Below are 23,697 nucleotides of genomic sequence, written 5' to 3' on the forward strand. Positions count from 1 at the left end.
GGCAAGGTGAACAGTTTAATGCTAACTAGGGGTGGGAGATTTGTGTCCATTAGAATATACTGGCCATTGGTCCCACGTAATCAAAAGTTAGATATACAGGAGTCCATATACAGAGGCCTTCCATTTCAGCCTGCTGACCAAGGAAATGTGTCAATGTGAGCCATTTCAGACAGCGAAAAAACTGCCCAAGTGCTAAAAGAAATAAAATCTTATATTTTAATCACATGGAAAATAATTAATATAACTATTTACATTATAACTTGATTGTTGTTCTTAGAGAAAAGAGTTTCCATTCTTGGTTCAATGGTATCTGTGGAAAATGTCTGTCTTTCACAATTAAAACGCGTGTGGGGTATTGTGAGTAGGGCGGGGGTGGGATTCCTCCTCAGACCCAAAGTGGGTGGGCTAAAAGATTCCTGGGGCAGCTTGATCCCTTTCTCTGAGCTATAGAAGATAACTTTTTCAGCAAAGCTGATGATCGTGTTCTGTGCAGAGCATAATGCTTTTAAGATTTAGATTGTCATATGTTAAGAGAATCAAATAGAAATAGACTTTGCAGAATTTAGATTTTGCAGTGACTAGTTAAAATTTAAAAGTCTGTTTTGCTTATTGTTTTCTTTTTTCCCTGGCAGGTCATAAAAGGCTTTATGTAATCTCACCTATTCTATTTATTCCATTTGTCAAGGCCTATTTTCGGATTTATCAGTCAGCTGCTATCAGTATCCACAGGTAATAATTTTCTGATAATGATAAAAGATTGAGAAAAAAACTATCCAGCTCCTTGGCCCTCAATTAAATAGTTTACTCCAACTGGAGGGAACTGACCAGACTCTGGTCCACCTGTGGGGTACATTCCCTCAAAGCTCAGTCATCAGATTCTTGAAGATGCAAGATTATTATCAGTTTTTATTCCACAAGAAGAAATTTGGTTGTAAGGCCAATGTATCTCTTTTTAACACATTGGCCCACAAAATACATATAAAAAAATCAAACTGGTAGTGGTGGTTTTGCCAAGATCTCCCAACAATCTAGTTCCTCCTGCGCATAGGCATACAGCTATCCCTCCTACAAAATACTATAAAACACTTCTTTAAGGATTGCTGTGAAACTACTTGCCCTATAGGAAGTGACAGGTTAGGCCTCTCAGTGTGCCAATTTCACATTCTGAAAGGAAGCCCCCAACTACAGGCAGGACCTTCACTTTTTCCAAGAATATAGACCAGGTGACTTGACACTTCCCTGCCTGAAAAGCAAGAGAGTCCTTTGGAAGTAATAGGTGACTATACAGGAAACATTTGGTTTTTTTTTAAGAAAAGAAGACTCAGTGCAGAACATAGTATATTCTCTGAATTTGGTAATAACATAATCACCTCCTGAAGATACTATAATAAAATGGACCCAAGATTGTGAAGGACCAGAGGGCTTTTGAAATGATTATTCTCTTTGTTGGCCCATCACCTGTCTTGCTTTGACAACCTAGGAAAATTAACTCTATAAGCAGTCAAGAAGCTAACCCTTAGCTCAATTTGTACATGATATTTCACTATGAAAGATTTGTTTCATTTTTTCTTGTCCATAGGGAGTTCTGGCTAAAGGGAATCAGCCCCCAAGAGCCATACAACAGGAGAGATCAGACTAGTAGAGTTTAGGGAAGGTGGCAATAGCAGGGGAGGGGCATTGGCTAGTTCTTGCCTTGTTTCATCTGATTGAAAAAAAAAATCACTTCCGCAGACATGAGAGAGTCTAACTCTCAAGCAGTTCTAAGATGCTGGCTGGAGATTTTCTTCTGTTTTCTGATGTCATTTTGTGGCTGATGAAATTTCCCTTGTGACTCTCTTTCAACAGCTGCCTGCTCTCTGCACTCAATCCTGTGTGGTTAAAGAGCCGGGAGTGGAAAGGCCACAGGTATAGCAAGAGAAGAGCATGGAGAAAGAAGATAAGCAAAGAAAAGGGAATACAGAGAAGAGAAGCTTTAAAAAGGGGGGAAGGGGGTTGGGGGAGTGTGACAGAAAGAAAAGTGAGAAAGCTCATGTGATTGGGGAAGCATTTTTAAAATCAGGTTGTCTGCAATATTAATCAAAAACTCTGGCAGCAAGATAGAGAAACTGGGCCCCTGCTATTCCAGGAGACAAGCGGCACAGTCTAACGTTTTTTCTCTCCATTTGAAACAAATGACCTCTTGTCATGAATCCTACTGTGTGAAGCAATACCATAAATGGCAGCATTGCTCCCATGGCGATGGTCAGGGTTGACTCTATTGCTTGAAAAGAGACACAGCTTTCCTACTGTTGTGTTTAAGGCAGTTTTCAGAGCACTGGCATTCTTGTCTGCTCTGTTTTCAAAGGGATTCCATTTGCCAGTCATCTCACACATATCAACCACCCATCCCATGCGTTTCACTTCTTCTTCAGGTGAAATACCACCGCACTGGTGAGCACCAAAATGGTCAGAGTGCAAAGAGCTGTGATGAATACTTCACCAAAGTGAATAAGAAGAGAAGCCTCGACCTGGTCCCTATTATTGCTGAGAAGTCACCCTGGTATCGCCTTGTATAGAACCAGGATGTTTCACAGTGCCTCCTTAAGTGCCCAGGAAAGCACTTTCATTTAATTTGAGCTAAATTCAGGAGATTTTGCTAAACATTGACATAAATGCTTCATGGCTTTTAAGACACTCTATTGCTAAAGCTACTTAGCAGCAGTAACTTATGGGCAGAGTTATTGCTGTCATGTCACCTGCGGTACAAAACTCAGATGATCAGCCCTTCTTGGATTGTTGAAATGTATGAAATAAACAAATAAACATGAAACATCAGCCATATTAAGGAGTCGCGGAAACCCCTGAGGAATGTCTGTGGAAATGTTTTCAAAGGCTAACCTGAGGATCACCCTGGGCTTTGGGTATTTTTTAAGTAATTTCTTTTTTTAATTCTAGAAGAGGGCAGTAATATTTCTTCTCTAAATAAGACCTTGGCAAGGTATAAACCTGGAAAGTAGCACACTCATGGAAAACACAACCTACAATCTAAAAATAGCCTATGTAGGCTCATTTTCTGTTAGGGATACCGTACGGAAGCAATTCCACTCTGTTTCAGGGAAGGGTTCTTACCATCAGATATGTACACACTAACCCTGCCTCTTCACCTGACAGTTGTGACACATAATTTGTAAACAGCAAATGGGGTCTCCTTTCTAAAATATGAATGTCGGTGTCTCCTAGTATCTGGCTAATAATCTCCTTCAGGCCTTCCTCCGCACTGCCCCACCACTCTCTATCAGAGAAAAGACCCTCAGCCTTTATTCCTGCCTTCCTTCTAAAGGTCAAAACACATTTAGCACCTGGAAACTGTTACCCCCTCCCACCCCACACTGTACATAAGCATCACATATGTTCTTTCTAGAAATTGGTATACAGGTGCCATTTAATCAGTTCAAATTTGGAAGCTACATCTTCAAGGGTCCAAGAGAGCTCACTCCCCCCATGTTCCCCCCTTTACATGTTTTCTTGTAAGACATACAGCTTAATCAATTAACAAACTAAATAGCTTATATACTGGCAATATATTACAGATGGGTTTATGTCAGAGTAATAGATCACATGAAATGGACCATGTGGTACCCCAGTGCGTGATGTCTTGGTAGAGCCCTGAGGACACGGACAGTAGCATCTCTAAGTAAGTATGCTGTATGAATACAGACACATGCGGATCTGTATCTACATCCATCTGACTAGGCCAAAAGGAGCAGGTAGATGCAAGATAGAGACACACACATGCTGGATGGGACCACTGCACACCTTGTCATGCCATTTGAAAGGGCAGTTATAGGTCGCTGGTTCTGCAGCCATTAAAATTACACTTTATGGAAAAGGCTTCTCTAATTGTGTTTGATTTGCTTTCTGTAGTAAGCATCGTTAGAAGAAGACCAAAGCAAGAGCAACTAGAAGTTAAATATACATTTGGCTTAGCTGCAATACAGAACTCTGGAGAAGAAGCAGGCTGAAAGATTTGTTTCAATTTTAGGCTTGGATTCTCTCCCTTGCTGTTTTCTTGTCGTTGCATGTCTGTGTTTGTGTGTGTGAGTGAGTGTCTGTGTGTGTGTGTTCCATCACATCATCTCCTGAAGAACGCTGGGTTTCGCAGGCAGGCGGCTAGTCACCTGCAACAACCCAGGGGTCCTGCCGAGGCTTCCAGGCTGCTGTCAGTGTCAGATGCCAGGGTCTGGTCGGTGGACATGGAGGAGATATCGTTGACAGACGAGGATGGAGGGAGACTCTCACTGGTGTTCACTGCTGCACCTGTGCTAAGAAAATGAAGACCAACATGACTAAACCTGGAACTGGACTCAGCTGAATGTCACTCAGGTTGCAGGCACGGGCACATACGATGGGGATGTCTGGTCCATCACTCATTCAACAAACTTTCATAGAACAACGAATACAGAGCACTGTATTAGATGGTGAAAATCAAGATAACAACACAGCATCCCTGGTCACAAGTTATTCACAGGCTAATGCAGTAATTGTCAAATTTCACTCTACCTTAGAGATCACCTGTAATGCTCTTAAAGGAAAACAAAAAAATAAACAATAAAACACCACTAAAAACCCCAATCACCCCTTGTAACTCCAATATTGTAATACAGTTGGCCTTGGGTGAAGTCAAGGCATTTGCATGTTTTAAAAGCTCCCCAGAGACTGTGGTGTCAAGGGCTGAAGACCACTGTTCTATGGAGAAGGCAAATGAGCAAAACCCTTTAATGTAATCATCTGAGCCTGGATGCTTTCAAATTCAGTGAGCTAAAACAAACACACATAAGATGCCTACCCCAGAAATATGGGCTGAGGGGAAGCCCAGAAATCAGAATTACTTGGAGGCTACAGCTCTAGAGAAATGAACGTATATTAAGTAAATATTATTACATAGTCATTAATTTGACATCAAACTTAAAAGTCCATATGGAAAAGCCAACTAGGACTGTGGATGAAAGTTACCATAGACCAAAAAAAGAATAGAAGCCGGAGCACACCTCTTGATTGTGTGTTTACTTTCCAGCAGGCTTGCTTACCTGGGAATCTCCAAATAAGAACTCTGAATTACTAACTTAGATTAATTTGCAAAATTTTAAAAATTTATCTGCTATGTGGGAATATAAAGACTTTGAAACTCTGAGAAGAAACTTGCTCATGGTAATCACTCAGTAAGTACTTGCTGAGCTACAACAGCTTTGAGAACCACAAAGGAAAGATGAGCCAGTGGCATTGTAAAATCGGATTAAACCAGAGCACCCTGGAAAGAGTCCAATTACTTTTTCTCTTTATAGATTCTTTATACTCAAGCAATATGGGTGGTAAAATGTATGTTTTGTGAAATAGTTCGCTATTAAAAATATCTAAAGTATAAGCATCTAAAATAAGAGATGAGGAATTCTCACTACATTGTATTTTATTTGAGCAAATATAGTGTGTAAGATTTATTTGGTGAAAATCATAAATCCCAAATAAGATAGTGTTATCAGATAGATCTAATAATTCAGAAAAAAAATCTAATGAAGTGGAGAGGTTAACACAATCTCTTTGTTCCTGGCGTAGACATTTGTTGCCTGCGGAAAAAATGTGATTAAAATGTGACATTTGGACTTCCCTGGTGGCGCAGTGGTTAAGAATCCGCCTGCCAATGCAGGGGACACGGGTTCGAGCCCTGATCGAGGAAGATTCCACATGCACAGAGCAACTGAGCTCGTGCACCACAACTACTCAGCCTTCACTCCAGAGCCCATGAGCCACAACTACTGAGCCCGCATGCCACGACTACTGAAGCCCATGCGCCTAGAGCCCATGCTCCGCAACAAGAGAAGGCACCGCAATGAGAAGCCTGCACACCGCAACGAAGAGTAGCCCCCGCTCACCGCAACTAGAGAAAGCCCGTGTACAGCAACAGAGACCCAATGCAGCAATAAGTAAGTAAGTAAATAAATAAATAACAAATATTTTTTAAAAAATGTGACAGTATCTGGAGAGGACACACACACATAAACTAAAACAGATTATATGTACCCTATATGCTTTTTAAATTTTTGTTTGTTGATTATAAATATATTTATGTAAATTATGAGAAATATAAAAAATACAGGAAAAAAGGTAACAATATGCACTCATCCTCAAATTAATGATAAGAACGGTTAAACTTCTGTTATATTTCTTTCTAGTCTTTTTGCTAGGAAGTTTCTTTAACTGTAATCATTTAATGTATATCCATTTGTATCCTGTATTTTCATACACAAAAGGCTTATGCATTTTTCATGTTCTTAAAAGTATCTGTACTTCCTAATCTTAAACTCTTAAAAGTATCTGTACTCTTAAAAGTATCTGTACTTCCTAATCTTAAGTATCTCTAGATTTTTAAATCTGTCTTGTTAACATCTTCCTGTAAATAATTTTACTCTCATTATCAGAAAAAATATATAATGTGAAGTTATCTGGTTTCAATTTATTCCAACTTTACTTAATTATATCCTTTACAGATATGGTGCAGAGCTAGTTCATTTCCTCTCGTGACATATGCTAGTAGATTTCCTATATCAGCAGACAACCCTTGATTACATAGCCCAAATACCCAGCTCTGCTTTTCTCCTTGATTCTAGATTAAATTATACCAACATCCTCATGTTCTTTCATCAGCTTTGGCCTGTAATAATTGAGCATCACTGTGATAGGCTTCTCAGAATCATATTCAATTTTTCCACATCATTATTAAAGGGTAGCGATTAAAACTAGATATAGGATTCTAATAAAGACTTGATCAATTGTGGGCCAACAGAGTGAGATTACTGTCCATTTATCTCCTAGATGATATATCCCTATACTACAGATGGCTTTCAAATCACAGTACTAGAGTTTAGATTTAGTTTTGACTTGAAATGTAAAATATTGCCCATGTAAATTTTTTAACAGTTTCATTGAGACAAAATTCACAAATCTACTTTGTACAATTCAATGTTGTTTTAGGATAGTCACAAAGTTGTGCAACCATCACAAGAATCAATTTGTAGTGTTTTCATCACCCCAAAAGGAAACCTTATACTCTGTTTCTTACCAACCCGAGGCAATGACTAACTTACTTTCTGTCTCTATAAAATTGTCTATTCTGGACATATCAGTTAAATGGAATCATACAATATGTGACCTTTTGTGACTGGTTTCTTTCACACAGCATAATATTTTCAAGGTTCATTTAAATCACTACTTCATTCCTTTTTATGGCTGAATAACATTCTACTGTATGAATACATCACTTTTATTTAACTATTTATTAGTCACTGGTCATTTGATGGACATTTAGGTTGTTTCTACTTTTTGGCTATTATGAATAATGTTGTTATGAGCATTAATGTACAAGGTTTTATTTCTCTTGGGTAAATACTTAAGAGGAGAATTGCTGGGTCATAGAATAGCTCTATGTTTAATATTTGAGGAACAGCCAAACTGTTTTTCAAAGTGGCTTCATCAGTTTACATTCCTACCAGCAGTGTATGAGGGCTCCAATTTTCCCCTATCCTCTCCAACACTTATTATCTATCTTTTTTGATGATAGCCATCCTAAGGTATGTGAAATGGTATCTCATTGTGATTTATTTGCATTTTCCTGATGGCTAATTATGTTGAGCATCTTTTCATGTGCTTGTTAAACATTTGTATATCTTCTTTGGAGAAATGTCTGTTCAGATACTTTGGCCATTTTTTAAATTGTGTTATGTTCTTTTTATTAGTAGATTGTAAGAGTTCTTTATATATTATGGATACAAGTCCCTTATCATGTAAGATTTGCTGATGTTTTCCTCCTATTCTATGGATTGTCTTTTCACTTTCTTTTCTTTTTTTTTTTTTCGGTATGCGGGCCTCTCACTGTTGTGGCCTCTCCCATTGCGGAGCACAGGCTCCAGATGCGCAGGCTCAGCGGCCATGGCTCAAGAGCCCAGCCGCTCCATGGCATGTGGGATCTTCCTGGACTGGGGCACGAACCCGTGTCCCCTGCATCAGCAGGTGGACTCTCAACCACTGTGCCACCAGGGAAGCCCTTTTTTCACTTTCTTGATGGTGTCTTTTGAAGCACACTTTTTAAATATTAAGTTGGATTTAACTATATTTTTTGTCATTTGTGCTTTTAGTGTCATATCTAAGAAACCATTTCCTAACCAAAGATCATGAAGATTTACTCCTATGTTTTATAATTTTACCCCTTACATTTAAGTCTATGATCCATTTTGTGTTTCATTTTTGCATATGATGAGGTTGAGATTCACCTTCATTCTTTTGCATGTGGAGATCTAGTTATCCCAGCTCCAATTACTGAAAAGACTATTCTTTGCCCATGGAATTGTCTTGAAATCCTTGTTAAAAATCAATTGACCATAAATATAAGGCTTTATTTCTGCACTCTGAATTTCATTTCAATGAAATTGAAATGAATGTGTATATTCATGCAAATACCACACTGTCTTGACTATTACAGGTTTATGATAAGTTTTGAAATAAGGAAGTGTGAATCCTCCAACTGTGTTCTTTTTCAAGATTGTTTTAGCTATTCTGTGTCCCTTGGCTTAATGCAAACCAAAAAGTATTTTAAAGTATCTCAACAAAATAGACCTGGTATCCTTTTGAGATAAGCTTTTTCTCCTTTCCTGGTTGAAATTGATTATGTGGACATGTTCCAATCGTCACAGTGAAAGCTGAGTACTGATTCAAGCAGGGTGAGATAAGACTCAGCTGAGATTAGGCTCCCTTATAAGATTGATGTTTACAAATAAACACAAACCCACAACAATGGCAGCTAGAGAAATTATACAAAAAATATTGAGGAAATTTCCCCAGTAAAAAACAAATTTTTACCTATAAATAATTCTGAATGAAGGCAACAAAAGTCAGGGCAGCTTTTAATAAATTCTTCATATACAGAGGATCACATTCCTACTGCACCTATTTTATAATCAGCATATTTTCAATGTACTTACCATTCTAAATGTTATGCCATATGGGTTAGCCCATTATATATAGTTTTGTCACATGATTACTTCATGTTTATGTTTCCCTTGCTTCTTTTGATTTCTTTCATTATATTTCTTAATTTCTTCTATCTTCCTCTATCCCAACTCTTGAGCACAGAATAAGTACTCAGTTTAACAAAACGCTGAGTATCTTTTGTGTGTACTCTTCTAGAGAGGTTCTGTGAGGGAAAGCAAATTTCTCCCTGCTATGAAATGGATGAAACTGCTGACCTAGTTTTGGCTAAGGGAAATCACTTTGTTGTAGTTGTCTTTCTTCTCCTTTTGTTCATCAGCTGGCTTTCTGTAATTTCTATCTTCTATGTTGGAATGGTTCTGCCATCTATTTTATCAAAGTTGAATGCAAATTATAGTTGGTATTCAGTTACTCAAAGTTCAGAATCTTTATCAGCTGTATTTCTAGGGTTCCGCAGATTATTGTTCCTGATTTCTTATAGCACAAATGTATTAAAAGAGGTTCTCAACCTCTCTTCTAATGCTTCCTCTATAAAATCTCCATTTCATTCCCATGAGAAGGGTTGTATGAGAAGAGTTCCTCTTTATACAGTGCTATGATGGGAGAATCATGTGTATTATCTAGTGGTGTGCTGGAGTAGCTTTTAGTGGCTTTTGAGAGTCAGTTATTAGCATTTCTTTCCAACTCTGCCCTCACTGATGTCACATCAGTAGCTTGAAGTTGATCACAGTGAGAATATTTACAGCATAGAAATTAGTAAATGCTATAATCTGTCATTTATTTAAAAGAGATGGTTGTTAAAATTTGTCCCCCACTATAATATAAAAAAACTTTTACTTTTGTGTTACTTTTTCTATTGCACCATAATATATGCCTCTTGACTGTAGGCACCTCTGGCTTTACAGGATGATCCTCTCAAGTCTGTTTTTTGTGTAGGCAATAAATGAACATTTAAACCATAAAACCAAACACAAATAATAGAAGGGTCCAGGCATAGATTTTGGTTTCAAGTTATTAGTTTACTGCCAAACAGTTTGTGACAATCTTTTAAATAGAACTGAACTGAATTGAACTTGATTATAATGTCCACTTGCCCAGGATATACTAGCAGTGTGATAAATATCCCTTCTTCCTATATTGTTTTCAGAGAAATCAGTAAAGATACAGATTTTTTTAAATGTTTTATCATCAGTAAAGCATTACAAATTTTTGTCAATAAAAATGTCATTAAAATTAACTGAAAATACTAACAGAGTTGCAAACAAAAAATACTAGCTACTTTCAACTTTACCCGGAAAAAATTAGGTTTTATGGAAAGAAGTAACTTACAATAACAAAAATTTATCAGCTAGAAGTTATCTAGCCAAAGGTATTCATTGTTTCAGGGGAAAAGGTTGTGCTGCTTTTTAAAGGAATTTATTTTCCTGACCTATCCAAACATTAAAAAAAAGTAGACATAAAGAATTAGAAGAACTACTATAATTTTTAAAAAATCACTGAGTATATTCCTTCTCTGTCTTTGTGATCTTCAGCTTCAATTTGTTTGGGGCTGAGGTTTTTAAGTAAAAAAATTATTGGACTAGATCTGTGACTAATTGGGAGGGACACACTCCCATGGGGTGCAGAATATGGAGGGGGAAGGGCTATATGTTAAAATCACCTGAAGAGCTTTATCTTCCATGTAGAGTTTCTAAAAAATCTCTACCCATCCTGATGTTAAGCATCCCTATCTTGCTGAGTCATTGTTACTTGTGGGAGGTTTCCTTCTCAGGCACAATGAGGCGGTGAACAGACTGAGAGCTAGATGACTTCCTAGTCTGTTCTAGCTCTACCGTTCTATAACAAATACTTTTAGATGAAAATTTATTTATATTCATGGACTGCTATTCCCTCAGCAATCTTTGCAAATCAATTCAGAAAGCAAGCAGCCATACTATTGAAAATAAATCACTATTCAAGTGAAATCAGATAGCAGAAGGGAGTACAATTATTTACTTAGAAATGTATCGAGGTTTAGATTTAGTACTTATTGATATACAAGTCCATCAATAAATTTCAAACCTACATTTAACTTCCTATTTACATTTTAAAAAGCATCACTAAAACATGAGTTTGGATATTAGAACAATTTTGTCACTGAGAAACCGCATTAACTTATTCCCTTGCTGCAGGGCTCCCAGCATTGTTGTGACTGAATATTAAGGGAGTCTATGTTGTAATATTACTTCATCCTAGCTATTTACAAAATAAAATGTGATATGCAACATTAATGAGAAAATGTGAATATAATGAAGAATGCAAAAAAAGCTGACTTTTCAAAAGTTTTCTTGGTAATTGCTTTTTCTTTCCAGCATAGGTTACTGCATATATATATATATATATGTGTATATATATATATATATATATATACACATATATATATATATATATATATGCACACACACACATACACACACACACACACAGTAGTGTTCTAATAAAAATTTAACAATTGGCTCTCCGGGGGGAGGAATGCCTTGATTTGTAGAGTCAGCCAATTTCTATGTCTTAAATCTTACATGGTAGATTTCAAGCTACAATATGAGGTCAAAAAACTCATAGTTGGATGTATACAAGTGGCTCTCATGAGCTGCAAGAGTCAACTCCAGCACATGGCTATTCTATGTCTCCACATGATGCACACAAATACATCAGACACAAATATGTCATATAATATATATTATACATATGATTTCTCAAAATTAAGCCAAGAATATTTTCCTTTAAAATCATGTTGTGAAAGACTGAATCCATAATCATTTTAACTATAAATTGTTTAAGCCAGTCAATTATAGTTTAGAGCATGCGTAGAAGGTAGATAATTTAGTATTGTTACAGGTAGTTGGAATGGTTAAAAAATAGTTTGGTCTTTTCACATACACATAGAGCCTACATGGCATATTTTATAATTAATCATTAACATATTAAACTAAACAGGCATGCAAAAGAAATTGAGGAATATGCATTTCTACAACCACCTGAAAGCAGCAAACCTTTATATCTGAAGCATGAGCAAATGCCAAAAGCAACAATTTATGTACTGATACTTGGTTAATTTATCTTCATGGTGATTAATAGGGTGAATAAATATTTATTGGCATAAGAACATACTGAATCGCATACTATATTAAAGTTATAATCCTGTCCTGAATTCTGTCTTTGGAATAGCACCAAGAAACATGCTGAGGGAGGACCTGAGCAGCAATTTTCAAATATTTATCAAGCTACTATTATATGCAAGGCACAACACTCAGGCACTGCATGATACACAAAGGTGAATACATACCATCTTTCTTCTCAGTGAATTTCAATCAATAAAGGTAATAAGACTATGTTTAAAATACAGGTACTAGTAGGACCCATATGAAGAAAAGATTCTATTCTTCGGGAAGATATGAAAAGTATTTTGGAACAGATATAAAAAATATTTTGGAAGAAGGTGATATTCAATAAGAGAATACTTATGAATGGGCAGCATTCCAAAAGGTGGGGATCCAGTCAAGTAAGACAATGGCAATACAGGACCCTAGAATTGGTGTAGTATGAAAGGTAGAAAAACGTGGATTACAGAGGGCTATCCATGTCAGGGAGAGGTTACTAGGCTTAAATTATAAGTGATGCAAAGCCATTGGAGGCATTGATCAGTGGAATTATTGCTCAAACCTATAGTTTTGAAATATCAACTTAGGTAGAGACTGAAGTCTGGAAAATTATTTCAGGAAAACTTCAATCATAACGCTGTTAAAGGAAAGGCATGGTAATTAGATGTAAGACATCCAGCAAACAAAATTTTTAGGATGTAGAAAATGACTCAGTCATAAGGTGAGTATGGAGTAAAAGATCAATCAGGGGTTTCAGGCTGGGAGGCTAAGAAAATAGAGCTGCCATTAATAGAAATGGGAAAGTTGAGAAAAAATTTACTGCTGAGTGGGTGAGTCTAAATAGAGAGGATGTGTTTGATTTTAAACAAATTGAATCTGAATTGGCAGCAATCTCATGCATTCTGGCCAATATTTTAATTTCTCTATGACTAGTTATATTCATCATTAAATATTGTAGTGGAATTCGTTTATTTTCCAGTCATTCCAGAAATAACAAACTGCTCTGTAAACTAGTCTTCGGCTTTATTCACCTTAAATGTATTTCTTGCAAACTTAAAAAGGATTTACTCGGTCAGGACTCAGGTTCATCTATTCAGAGCATGTAGAAATTATTTATGTCAATAGCCTTAGACACTGTTCGGGAAAATTATCCAACACTTGGGATTAGTGCAAAAAATGAGCATGTAACTTTTTAATACCATACTTGAGCTTTTTTTTTTTTTTTGCAGTACGCGGGCCTCTCACTGTTGTGGCCTCTCCCGCCGCGGAGCACAGGCTCTGGATGCGCAGGCCCGGCGGCCATGGCTCACGGGCCCAGCCGCTCCGCGGCATGTGGGATCTTCCCGGACCGGGGCATGAACCCGCGTCCCCTGCATCGGCAGGCGGACTCTCAACCACTGCGCCACCAGGGAAGCCCAATACTTGAGCAATTTTTAACAAGCCCTCCTAAGGGTCATCTGACTGTTTTGTGGAACATAACTTTTTGGACTTAATATTCTCAATTGATTAGGGTCCAGACATTTTACAACACTGTAAACTCGTAGAAAGCTGATAAAGTGAAACTCTGGTTTTTTTTTTTTTTTCTGCCTGGTAGAAAACATAACCACAAAGATAGGTCTGGTTGCCCTGTAGGACATTTACAAGTTTTGATTTAATTTAGTAATCTTATTTCAGTGTTCTTTTTTCCACAGACTATGTAAATCCTAATTTCTCATATCTTCATGGAACTGCTATTCTGCCATTTCCCTCATTAATGAGTTAAAAGAAACTTCTTCATGCAATCACTTTATTTTTGCATAAGAATTATGGTTTTAATGATTAAAGAATTAGGCCTTAATAACATACAAACTTTGTTCCTTTACCAAATACTTAAACCTTTCTTCATATGGCAGATCATTCATTAATTAATGATTAATTGATCTCACTTGTACCATTTCTAATCCCATTTTTCCCACTCTGAGCTGTACAGTTTACATAAAATGAATCATGGGAATAAGAAGACTTTTGTAGAAGTGTTGTGAAAGTATTGAAAAGAGAATTATGAATTTTTATGTCATCACAGATTAGTTGCTGTGGAGACCTGGTTGGGGCCAAGGGGAAAGTGGAGGAGGAGATGAGCAGAAGATAGGGCGTTCTGGAGTGGGTGGCATGATTCTGAGCTCTTTGTAAAAAGGAAAAAAGATGAATTCATGATAATTTCAAATAAAGATGACACTCTGCTAAACTTGTCCAGTCCCAGCCTGAGATGCTAGGTCACCCTTCACTGGATCCTGGTATTTTGTCTTCTTAATGATTATAAGAAAATAGGTTCTGGCCATTATGGGAATTCTTAAGGTAAGGAGTCTTTCTGCCTTAGCAGGTGGTATCTTGAGGCTGTAGGATTCAGTCTTTGAGTTCTTTAATCAGCAGCAGATGGAACATGCAGGTAAGTTAGAAGCAGCTTCTACAGACCTGTATTGATATGGATGCTAGGCTGAATAAATAGGGTGGGTAGACTACCAACCCCAATGATTCCCTTAACCCTCTTTGAGGAAAGGGAAGACTTGAGATAGAATTGGACATTGCCTCAAATCTAGAGGTGAGAAACGCAGGTCATACAAGAATTGCATCTGTTTGGGCATCAGAGTGGCTGTGGGTACAAACTAAAGAGCAGTTATCAGTGTGAAGAATTGATTAATTCATTCTACCTGTTTCCCGAAGCAAGTTAAAGTGCATGGTAACCTCCATACCACTATGGAGAAGACTATGGAAGTTCCCTAAAAAACTAAATATGGAACTACCATATGACCCAGCAATCCCACTCCTGGGCATAGACCCTGAGAAAACCATAATTCAAAAAGGCACATGCACCCCAATGTTCATTGCAGCACTATTCACAATAGCCAGGACAGGGAAGCAAGCTAAATGCCCATTGACAGATGAATGGATAACAAAAATGTAGTACATATATACAATGGAATATTACTCAGCCATAAAAAGTAACAAAATAATGCCATCTGCAGCAACATGAACCTAGAGATTGTTATACTGAGTGAAGTAAGTCAGGCAGAGAAAGACAAATATCACATGATATCACTTATATGTGGAATCTAAAAAAAATGGTGCAAATGAACTTATTTACAAAACAGAAATAGAGTCACAAATGTAGAAAACAAACTTATGGTTACCAGGAGGGAAAGGGAGGGGAGGGATAAATTGGGAGATTGGGATTGATATATACACACACTACTATACATAAATGGATAACTAACAAGGACCTACTGTATAGCACAGGGAACTCTACTTAAACCTCTATAATAACCAATATGGGAAAAGAATCTAAAAAAGGGTGGATATATGTATATGTATAACTGATTCACTTTGCTATACACCTGAAACTAACACAACATTGTAAAGTGCATGGGAAAAAATTATACATCAAAGGTAGGACACCAGGTCGACTTTTCTCTAAACTAATAATCTGCAGCCTACATTTTTGCCAGCATGATCTAAGTGTTTAAATCTAAAGATATTCTCTTTCTATTCAAAGTGTAAGTCTTAGGAAAAATATACTAGCATTAATAAGTATAAGTAAATTACCTCAAATAATTCTAAAGCACATTAGTAAGATCAGTAAAATATGTATATGTACAAATGTGTGTTAGATTCTGTAGATTGCAAACTGAAATATTTTCTATGCTGACTTTAATTGGATCTCATCTTGGTTAAGGCTTCAACTATGGTTACATCAACCTTGCTAAGAGTGCAAACATTAGAGTGAATGAAGGAAAAGGTTTTGGCTGGAGGGATTCCTGAACTCTACATTGACTCGGTGGTCAAGAGGGCATTATGGTTCTGAATTTTGATGAGGCACAGTTACCCTTTAAACAGCCCATGTTAACATTTCTTTAAGATTCCTTATTATCTTAAAATAAGTTCTGAAAGAACTCTTGTGCTAGGTTATTATAATCAGAATAATCAGAATGAATGCCACACTAAATATCAAAAGAATAAAACTAAAATCATTTGAGGGAAAAACAGTCATGTGATATTAGTTCATGTGCTCTATTGGCAATGTTATTGACCGCAATCTTTCCTTAAGGCCAAGAAAAATACACGAGTATTGGTTTATTGGTTATTCACTGAGAGTGAGTACCTGAAGGAGAAGGCTGTCCTTTCACAACACCATTCTTAGTCTTTTCTTCTGAATTCATGACTTCCTTGTAAATAAGTTCTGTAAGAAACAGTTATCAGTGTTATAAAAGTCAATTTTCTCCTTAACCCAAAGAGGAGATTCATTAGTTACTGACAAGTAATAACATATTGGTGGGGCTGAGTAAATTACAAACCAAGTGGAATTTCTTTACTCTTCTATTTCTACATTTTCTTGAAATAACACAGAGCCTGGCAAAAGTAGGTGCTCAATAAAGCGTTTGACCAAGAAAATGTATGAAGAGTACACGTTACTTGTTTTCTGAATTCTTTGGGAGATTTCTGATGCATTCTAATTTTATCTCTTATGGATTTTAATGGCTCAGTTTTGAACCTCCATTTTTCTTTTATGTTCACTTCCTAAGAGATACACATATTCTTCTTGTGGCTTTATATTGTTACTTTCTATCAGTTTTCCAACTCTTATTCATCTTTTTGCTAGATTCAAATCTTGGATTTGTAAAACTAAACTTGCATAAAATCCAACATTAAAAAATTATTATATTTATTCCCAAACTTGCATCCATTTCTGGCTTTTTCATTACTAGAATTAAAAATATGTATATCTTCATTACTTTATAGCTTTTAGCTACACAAATTATTCTGTGCCATTCATTCGTGCTTTGCAATGACTTACAATTTATATAATCATCATCCTTTACAGGTATTTCTTCAGTTTTTCAGAATTTAGTCTATGTCCATCCTCCTCAAGTGATATTTATACCCTATCACTTACCTAATCATGAACACCTGAGTGCCTTCTGGTCCTTATTTAGATCAAATCAAGTCTTTTTCTGTCTATCATCCTCATCTTTTTTTTTACTTGATCTACTGTTTATATGTGCTTATTCTTCCATACTCTCCAACATGACCTCTTGAACAGGGGATTCTCTTTACTAACTTTATAACACTTTTTGCTCATTCTTACCGGTTGGTTTCCTCTTATATCTTCATTCTGGTATTTTCCTCAATTTTTTTTTCTTTTCCAAACTTATAATTATTAATTCTTTCAAGGTTGCTCAAATGTTTCTTCCCTTCAGATCTCCCCTTTATGTTCCTCCTCATAATGACCTAATCATGTGTTACAATCTGCATTTGGCTTTATCATATTTATTCTACTCTGTGGTTATTTATGTTAGTGGAACAATTCTTCTCTACCTTGTCTTACCCTGACTATGACCTTGATCATGCAGTATGTGTTTGAAAAAGTTTTCTTGAAAAAAAAGTTAATTAATGTATTCCTTTACTCTTTTCTTACTTTAAAGGAGAATAAGCCACTCAGATACATGAATTTTCATTTAAATTCTCGAGTCCTATAAATCAAGTGAATGAATTCATATATTCACTATCTTTTATTCTATGATGACTAAAACCATCTCAGGCATAATTTTAATCTATTTTATGTAATAATTTTATGTATAAACATGGAATGTTTAATTCTGAAATTTTGAATTAAAGTTTGCCCTCCACCATGACAAATATTTTGACAATCAGTACTATTTTTTATAAAGTGTCAGTAATTAATTCCTTTCATTCTTGATTAAATGCAATACTGTTATTAGTATGAAAAGACAGATGAAGTTTTAGGAGCTTTGAAAATGGTCTAAGAGGATAGCACTTAGAAAATCATCTGTTACTAAATTGTTTTAAAAGGAAAAGCCTTAAAGATGTTTTCTGAGTTTCAGTAACGCAAAAGGTACACTTATTTAAGCAGTAGGGTCACCTTTCCATTCTTCAATGGTGTGTTCTCTTTCATCCAGCTGTTTGTCGTATATCTGGGGTGGGGGCTGCAGAATAAAAACAGACAATAAACCTTCTGTAATAAACTAAAAATAACTAAACTCTTACAATGCATGAGAATATTTTGCTATTCATTGATTTTAGTGGTGATCATAATCTCATATAAATTGTGGAGTAATTACAGTGGTACATAAGTTAAAATTTCCCCACAAACTTATGAAGGATTCATTTATATGCCAAATAAGCCAGCAGAATCCAAATCCTGAGAGCTCACTTCCCAAAACCGTCTGATTCAGAACTCAGGTGTAAGCAATTAATATTCAGTCTTTAAAAATCAAACAAGACACTTGATTACAAGGACCCAGAGGCTATTTCCTCCATTCACTAGCCCTATAATAGAACCCTGCTAAAACTATCCCAGACTGATAAGATTTTGTTCCATTTTAGACCCCTGTGAAAAAGACTCTTTGTTTTTTATTATTATTATTATTTTTACATCTTTATTAGAGTATAATTGCTTTACAATGGCGTGTTAATTTCTACTTTATAACAAAGTGAATCAGTTATACATATACATATGTTCCCATATCTCTTCTCTCTTGCATCTCCCTCCCTCCCATCCTCCCTATCCCACCCCTCCAGACAGTCACAAAGCACGGAGCTGATCTCCCTGTGCTATGCGGCTGCTTCCCACTAGCTATCTACCTTACGTTTGGTAGTGTATATATGTCCATGCCTCTCTTTCGCTTTGTCACAGCTTCCCCTTCCCCCTCCCCATATCATCAAGTCCATTCTCTAGTAGGTCTGTGTCTTTATTCCTGTCTTACCCCAGGTTCTTCATGACATTTTGTTTCTTAAATTCCATATATATGTGTTAGCATACGGTATTTGTCAAAGACTCTTTAATACCTCTCAACAGATCGTCCTACTAGTCCCCAGTGTAAAAAAATATTTAGATCTAATCAATTTTTTGTGTGTGCAAAGCATCATAAAACATCTTTATACATAGCTGTGTGCCTTATATTTAAATGATTTAAGATATTTTCCCCCCTCAGGCAGAAGCAGCTGCCAGTTGTCTAGAGAGATGGGTCACCTTGAACCCCTGAGTGGCCCCTGAGTTAACCCTCTCTAGGAGAAATGATGTGACAGGACCTTTAGTCTAACATTGAATCAGCATTCCTCTTGCTATGAGGAATTTGGACGTGGAAAAAGAGAAATTTTCACAAACCTAGGTGCCTTCCAGGAAGGAAGGTCTCAGATAGATTCCCTGACCTCTTCCTACCAATGTTTGGACCTAGGGAAATCTATCACGGTGACATAGAGTAGCTCCAACTCAGCTCAAGTAACACGGAAAGAAAAAAATCTCTTGGAAAAATAGAGGTGAGAGAGGATAAGTTGAGGAGGTATATTGGCTAATAATGGCTTCAGGGCAAAGAAGAGCTACGAAATGTCTGGTGTCATGAGACAGGGTCCCAGAATTCATGCTGTCCAACACTCCAAAAGCAGCCATTTTTTGTAAGAAACTAACAGTTACTCAATAAAGTGACTCAGGTCTATTAGGACAGCATCCCTCAAAAATGGCTGTCGTAGGAACACATCGGACAATATCTTCAGAGACAGCTTCTGACTTCTGTGGGAGGTTCTTTGGCCTGGGAGCAGTACCCTAATACCACAATGGTTCTTCTTTACTGCATGCAGAATCTCTGGTAGCCTGAATCACAACAGACATGAATACTCATCCTAGCCCTAATATGCTGGGGCAGCCTCACATACTACAGAAGTAGTTGGATATAAAAATATAAGACTTTGATTAGTCGTGGTAGGGCAATTTAACACAATACTGAATTACTGAGAAACATCTACTGATGAGGCCAGACATTCCTTTAAAACCAGTGATCGCTACCGGGACAGAAGGCTTTAAACCAGCTACTGGGATTCAGATGTGGCTGACTGAGTAGCCTTTACTGAAAGAACTAAACAGAACAAGACCCCACCCTACCCCATGACACTAGTGAGGACACAGAAACACTGATTATGTAAAGTTAAGGGCACTGGGATGATCGAGCACTGCCCCCAGGACCTGACTGAGGGAGGACCTTCTGCCGCAAACTATGAAGAACTTCCCAATTATAGGAATATGATGATTTAATGAGTGAATGAGTAAAACAAAGTTATTTTTGAAAATCTGTGAAACTGTCATCTAAGTAAGCTAATGCAAAGCCAAACTCTGGTTATGTAAAAATGCTTCACCAAGTGGTAGGTTTTCTGCTTTGCCTCTTCCTGAGCTTGTATAAAGCTGTGGTGAGGTCCTCATCTAAGTGGGCCTTGTCCAGGTCCCCCGCAGACCAGTGTGCACAGCTCTCAGAGCTCACACCCCACCCAGAGCTCTGTGCATTGTTGGCGCCTCTTCTAACAATAGACTCAGCTCAGGATCCTGTGTGGCTGACTTCTCCTTGCAGTGGACTTTTCCATTCAAGTTTCAAAATTAAACATGGCTCAAGGGTATAGTTTCTGTCAAAGTTCGTAAATGTTATTTTCTCTTTGCAACAGAACTATTTGAGAGAGGTTTTCCTTGGAGCTTCAGCATAGAGCTGTTGCTGATGTAGAAAGCACAAAGTAATAGACTCTAACCACAAGCTACAAAGAAAGAAAGCAAAGTACTGAGTCCAAGATTTCTCCTTTCAATAAACCAATGGGCTGCTTTAAACACACTTGCATTATAGTTATGGTTGAAAGGGGTACATGTTCAGGGTTTGTTTGGGTTTTGTTTTTTTTTAAAGAGAGGATTCAATCACCTGCAGTGGAAGAGTACTTCACATAAAGATGTCTTCTACATAAGAATATAAAATAGTAATTGACCAATAATCCAAAGAGAGTACTGTCATATTCAAACACATATATATATGTGCTCAGTCAGCAATTGTCACATGCAGTGGTCTATAATACTCTCTGCCCCTCCCTGCTAAAGAGAAGCTAGTGGTCTACTGGTCTGTTGTTCCTTTTCCCCACTTTATTAAACAGAAAGGATTCTCTCTTGCTAGGTAACAGTCTAAATAAAAAAGAAATGAGGAGTGGGTATCATGAGAAGGGCCCCAGAGAGTATTTTAGGAGAGTTTAGTAGATTAGAAAAATTTGAGATGTGAGAAAATTAAGGGTGAGAAGAAATTAAGAATAATTTATGGAGAGTTATTAGAGCCTATGATTTGCATGCTTTTGAATATTCTTCGAGACTGGAGATTCCCCTTCTACTATTTTGGGAGATTTGGGCTCTACTTCCCTGATTTAAATTCTTAGAGGAATTTATATGGATTGCATAAACAATAATGGATTAGATGTGCTTTATGATGGCACCATATATACATACACTATTTGTTTCAATTAAATAAGATAAACACATGGCCAAATACGAGTCACTATGATTTAGTAAATATTAGAATTAATTAATTTATTTATTAAATTCATTCATTCAATTAAGGTTTGGGGCACCTAGTATATGCTAAGCTATATTAGAAATTGAGATTTCAAAACTGAATAATGTTACTGCTGACCTCAAGGAGCTCACAATTTAGTGGGGTAAGACTTATGCAAAACAGATAATTAATATACAACATGATAAAAAAAAGAAATATGTAGGTGGTATATGGGAGCAGAGTGAAGAAACTGTAACAGAACTGTAGCAAAACCTTTTTCTTTTTGGAGTAGGTAAAACCTGTACTAGTTCAGTGAGCAAAAGATGTCTTGGATATTGACAAGATAAAAAGGGAGAGAGAAAAAGATGACTCTAGGCCACAGAAGCTAGAGAATAGAATGGTGGTGGTGGTTGTAGTTGTGGTGGTGGTGAGGTTGGTGATGGTATTGGTGGGAGGTGTGCTTCTCTGCTCCAGTGCACACACATGCAAAGAGAACTGGAACCAGTTCTGTTATTATGAATTATAACTTATGTGGTCAGAAGTGACAAGAGATAAGAGCCGTGAATAGAGAAGTAGATGTGTCAGGGAAAGGCTGGATCAAGGATGGATTTGGTTACCATGATTGGAATGAAGACTTCTTCATAATGGGGGAGAAACCACTGAAGAATACAATAGAATGGTATGGTCAAATTTACAGCCGGATTGAAGAAAAACACAAACTGAATTCAGAGAGAAGAGTCAGGGAGCTGCTGGATGATCTAGAAAAAAATTAAAAGGTCTGACTGGGGTAGGGAAGGTAAAAATGGGTAGAAAATATGGATTCAAGAATACTTAATAAATATTAATAAATAAAATTGGTAGAATTTTGTTTTTGATTGAATGTGATGATGGGAAAGAAGAATGACTCCCAGATTTCTAAGCTGAATAGCTGGACAATGGCAATACTAGTGGAGCCAACTAAAAATATAGAATGGAAAAAGGGAAATGAGCCTAAGTGCTATGTTGGCAGAGATGTCTATTTGATAATCAAATATATGATCTGATGTTCACAGGAACGCTGTTGACTAGAGATGTATAGATTTGAGACTATCAGCAAGAGGTGTTTGCTGAAATCATGGCAGTGGATGAGGTCACCCATGGAGAGTATGCAGGTAGGAAGAGTATAGGGCCAAAGTGGACCCCTAACAGACACCAGAGTTTAAAGGTTGACCAGAGGAAGATAAGTCAAAGAAGGAGGATGAGGGGGAGGAGAAAGGAACATTTACAGAAATCATGGAGAATGAGAATATTACAATGTTATAGAAGTGATCAGAGTTTCAAAAATAGGAATTGGAAGTTTCTTGGAAATGAAACAAATAAAGCTTTTGGCTTTCAAGGCACCAGAAAGGCATGATAGAAAACATGCTTCTGAAATCCACAAAGGTTTCCAAACCTCAGAATTGCCACCACACCCAGAAAGATCCAGGTCGGCTTTTGGTGGGGGACATCAATATGAGCAAGCACCTAAAACACTGGAACAATACAGAAGAAATATCTTCAATGCTAACATGGATATGGGATATGAATAAAAAAATAAACAAAAAGGAACTGCAGAACAGATTGTGACACTGAAATAAAAAAAGGTAGTTATATGCTCTTAGATCTGCTCTCCCAACTATCTTTGAGCGCTTGATAAATGAAGAACACTCTTCTCCAATTAAGGGAGGCCACTTTCTTTTTTAGAGAAGATACTATATGCTAGGCTCTTTATATATATACCCTTACAAACCTCAGGTCAGGAAACTAAGATTCAAAGAAATTTTTAAAAAATATCTTGAAGTCACATAGGGCGAGAGAGAGTCATGGGCATATACACACTAACAAACGTAGTAAGGTAGATAGCTAGTGGGAAGCAGCCGCATGGCACAGGGATATGGGCTCGGTGCTTTGTGACAGCCTGGAGGGGTGGGATAGGGAGGGTGGGAGGGAGGGAGACGCAAGAGGGAAGACATATGGGAACATATGTTTATGTATGACTGATTCACTTTGTTATGGAGCAGAAACTAACACACCATTGTGAAGCAATTGTACCCCAATAAAGATGTTAAAAAAAAATATCTTGAAGTCACATAGCTAATTAATGATAGAAATTTGACTAAAAGTTTAATTTAATTTAAAGAATTTAAAGAATAATTCAGAGCAAATAGTAATTGAGTTGAATC

The 23,697-nt window shown here is 36.9% G+C and overlaps 1 protein-coding gene across 4 annotated transcripts in view; it reads right to left on the bottom strand.

Moving 5' to 3' along the window:
* Nucleotides 1-4,153: 4,153 nt before the first annotated feature.
* MAPK10 (mitogen-activated protein kinase 10) overlaps nt 4,154-23,697 on the bottom strand; it is a gene marked incomplete at both ends in the record, with an annotated part of 166,665 nt that continues 147,121 nt past the window's right edge. For all 4 annotated transcript variants that reach the window (XM_082838953.1, XM_082838952.1, XM_082838951.1 and 1 more), the window contains 3 exons: nt 4,154-4,296; nt 16,291-16,368; nt 18,070-18,133. In XM_082838953.1, coding sequence (XP_082695079.1) covers nt 4,154-4,296; nt 16,291-16,368; nt 18,070-18,133 — 285 coding nt within the window. The remainder of the gene's footprint in view (nt 4,297-16,290; nt 16,369-18,069; nt 18,134-23,697) is intronic.

Source organism: Leucopleurus acutus (assembly GCF_964270905.1).
Source record: "Leucopleurus acutus genome assembly, chromosome: 4".
In the NCBI taxonomy this organism is placed as follows: Eukaryota; Metazoa; Chordata; class Mammalia; order Artiodactyla; family Delphinidae; genus Leucopleurus; species Leucopleurus acutus.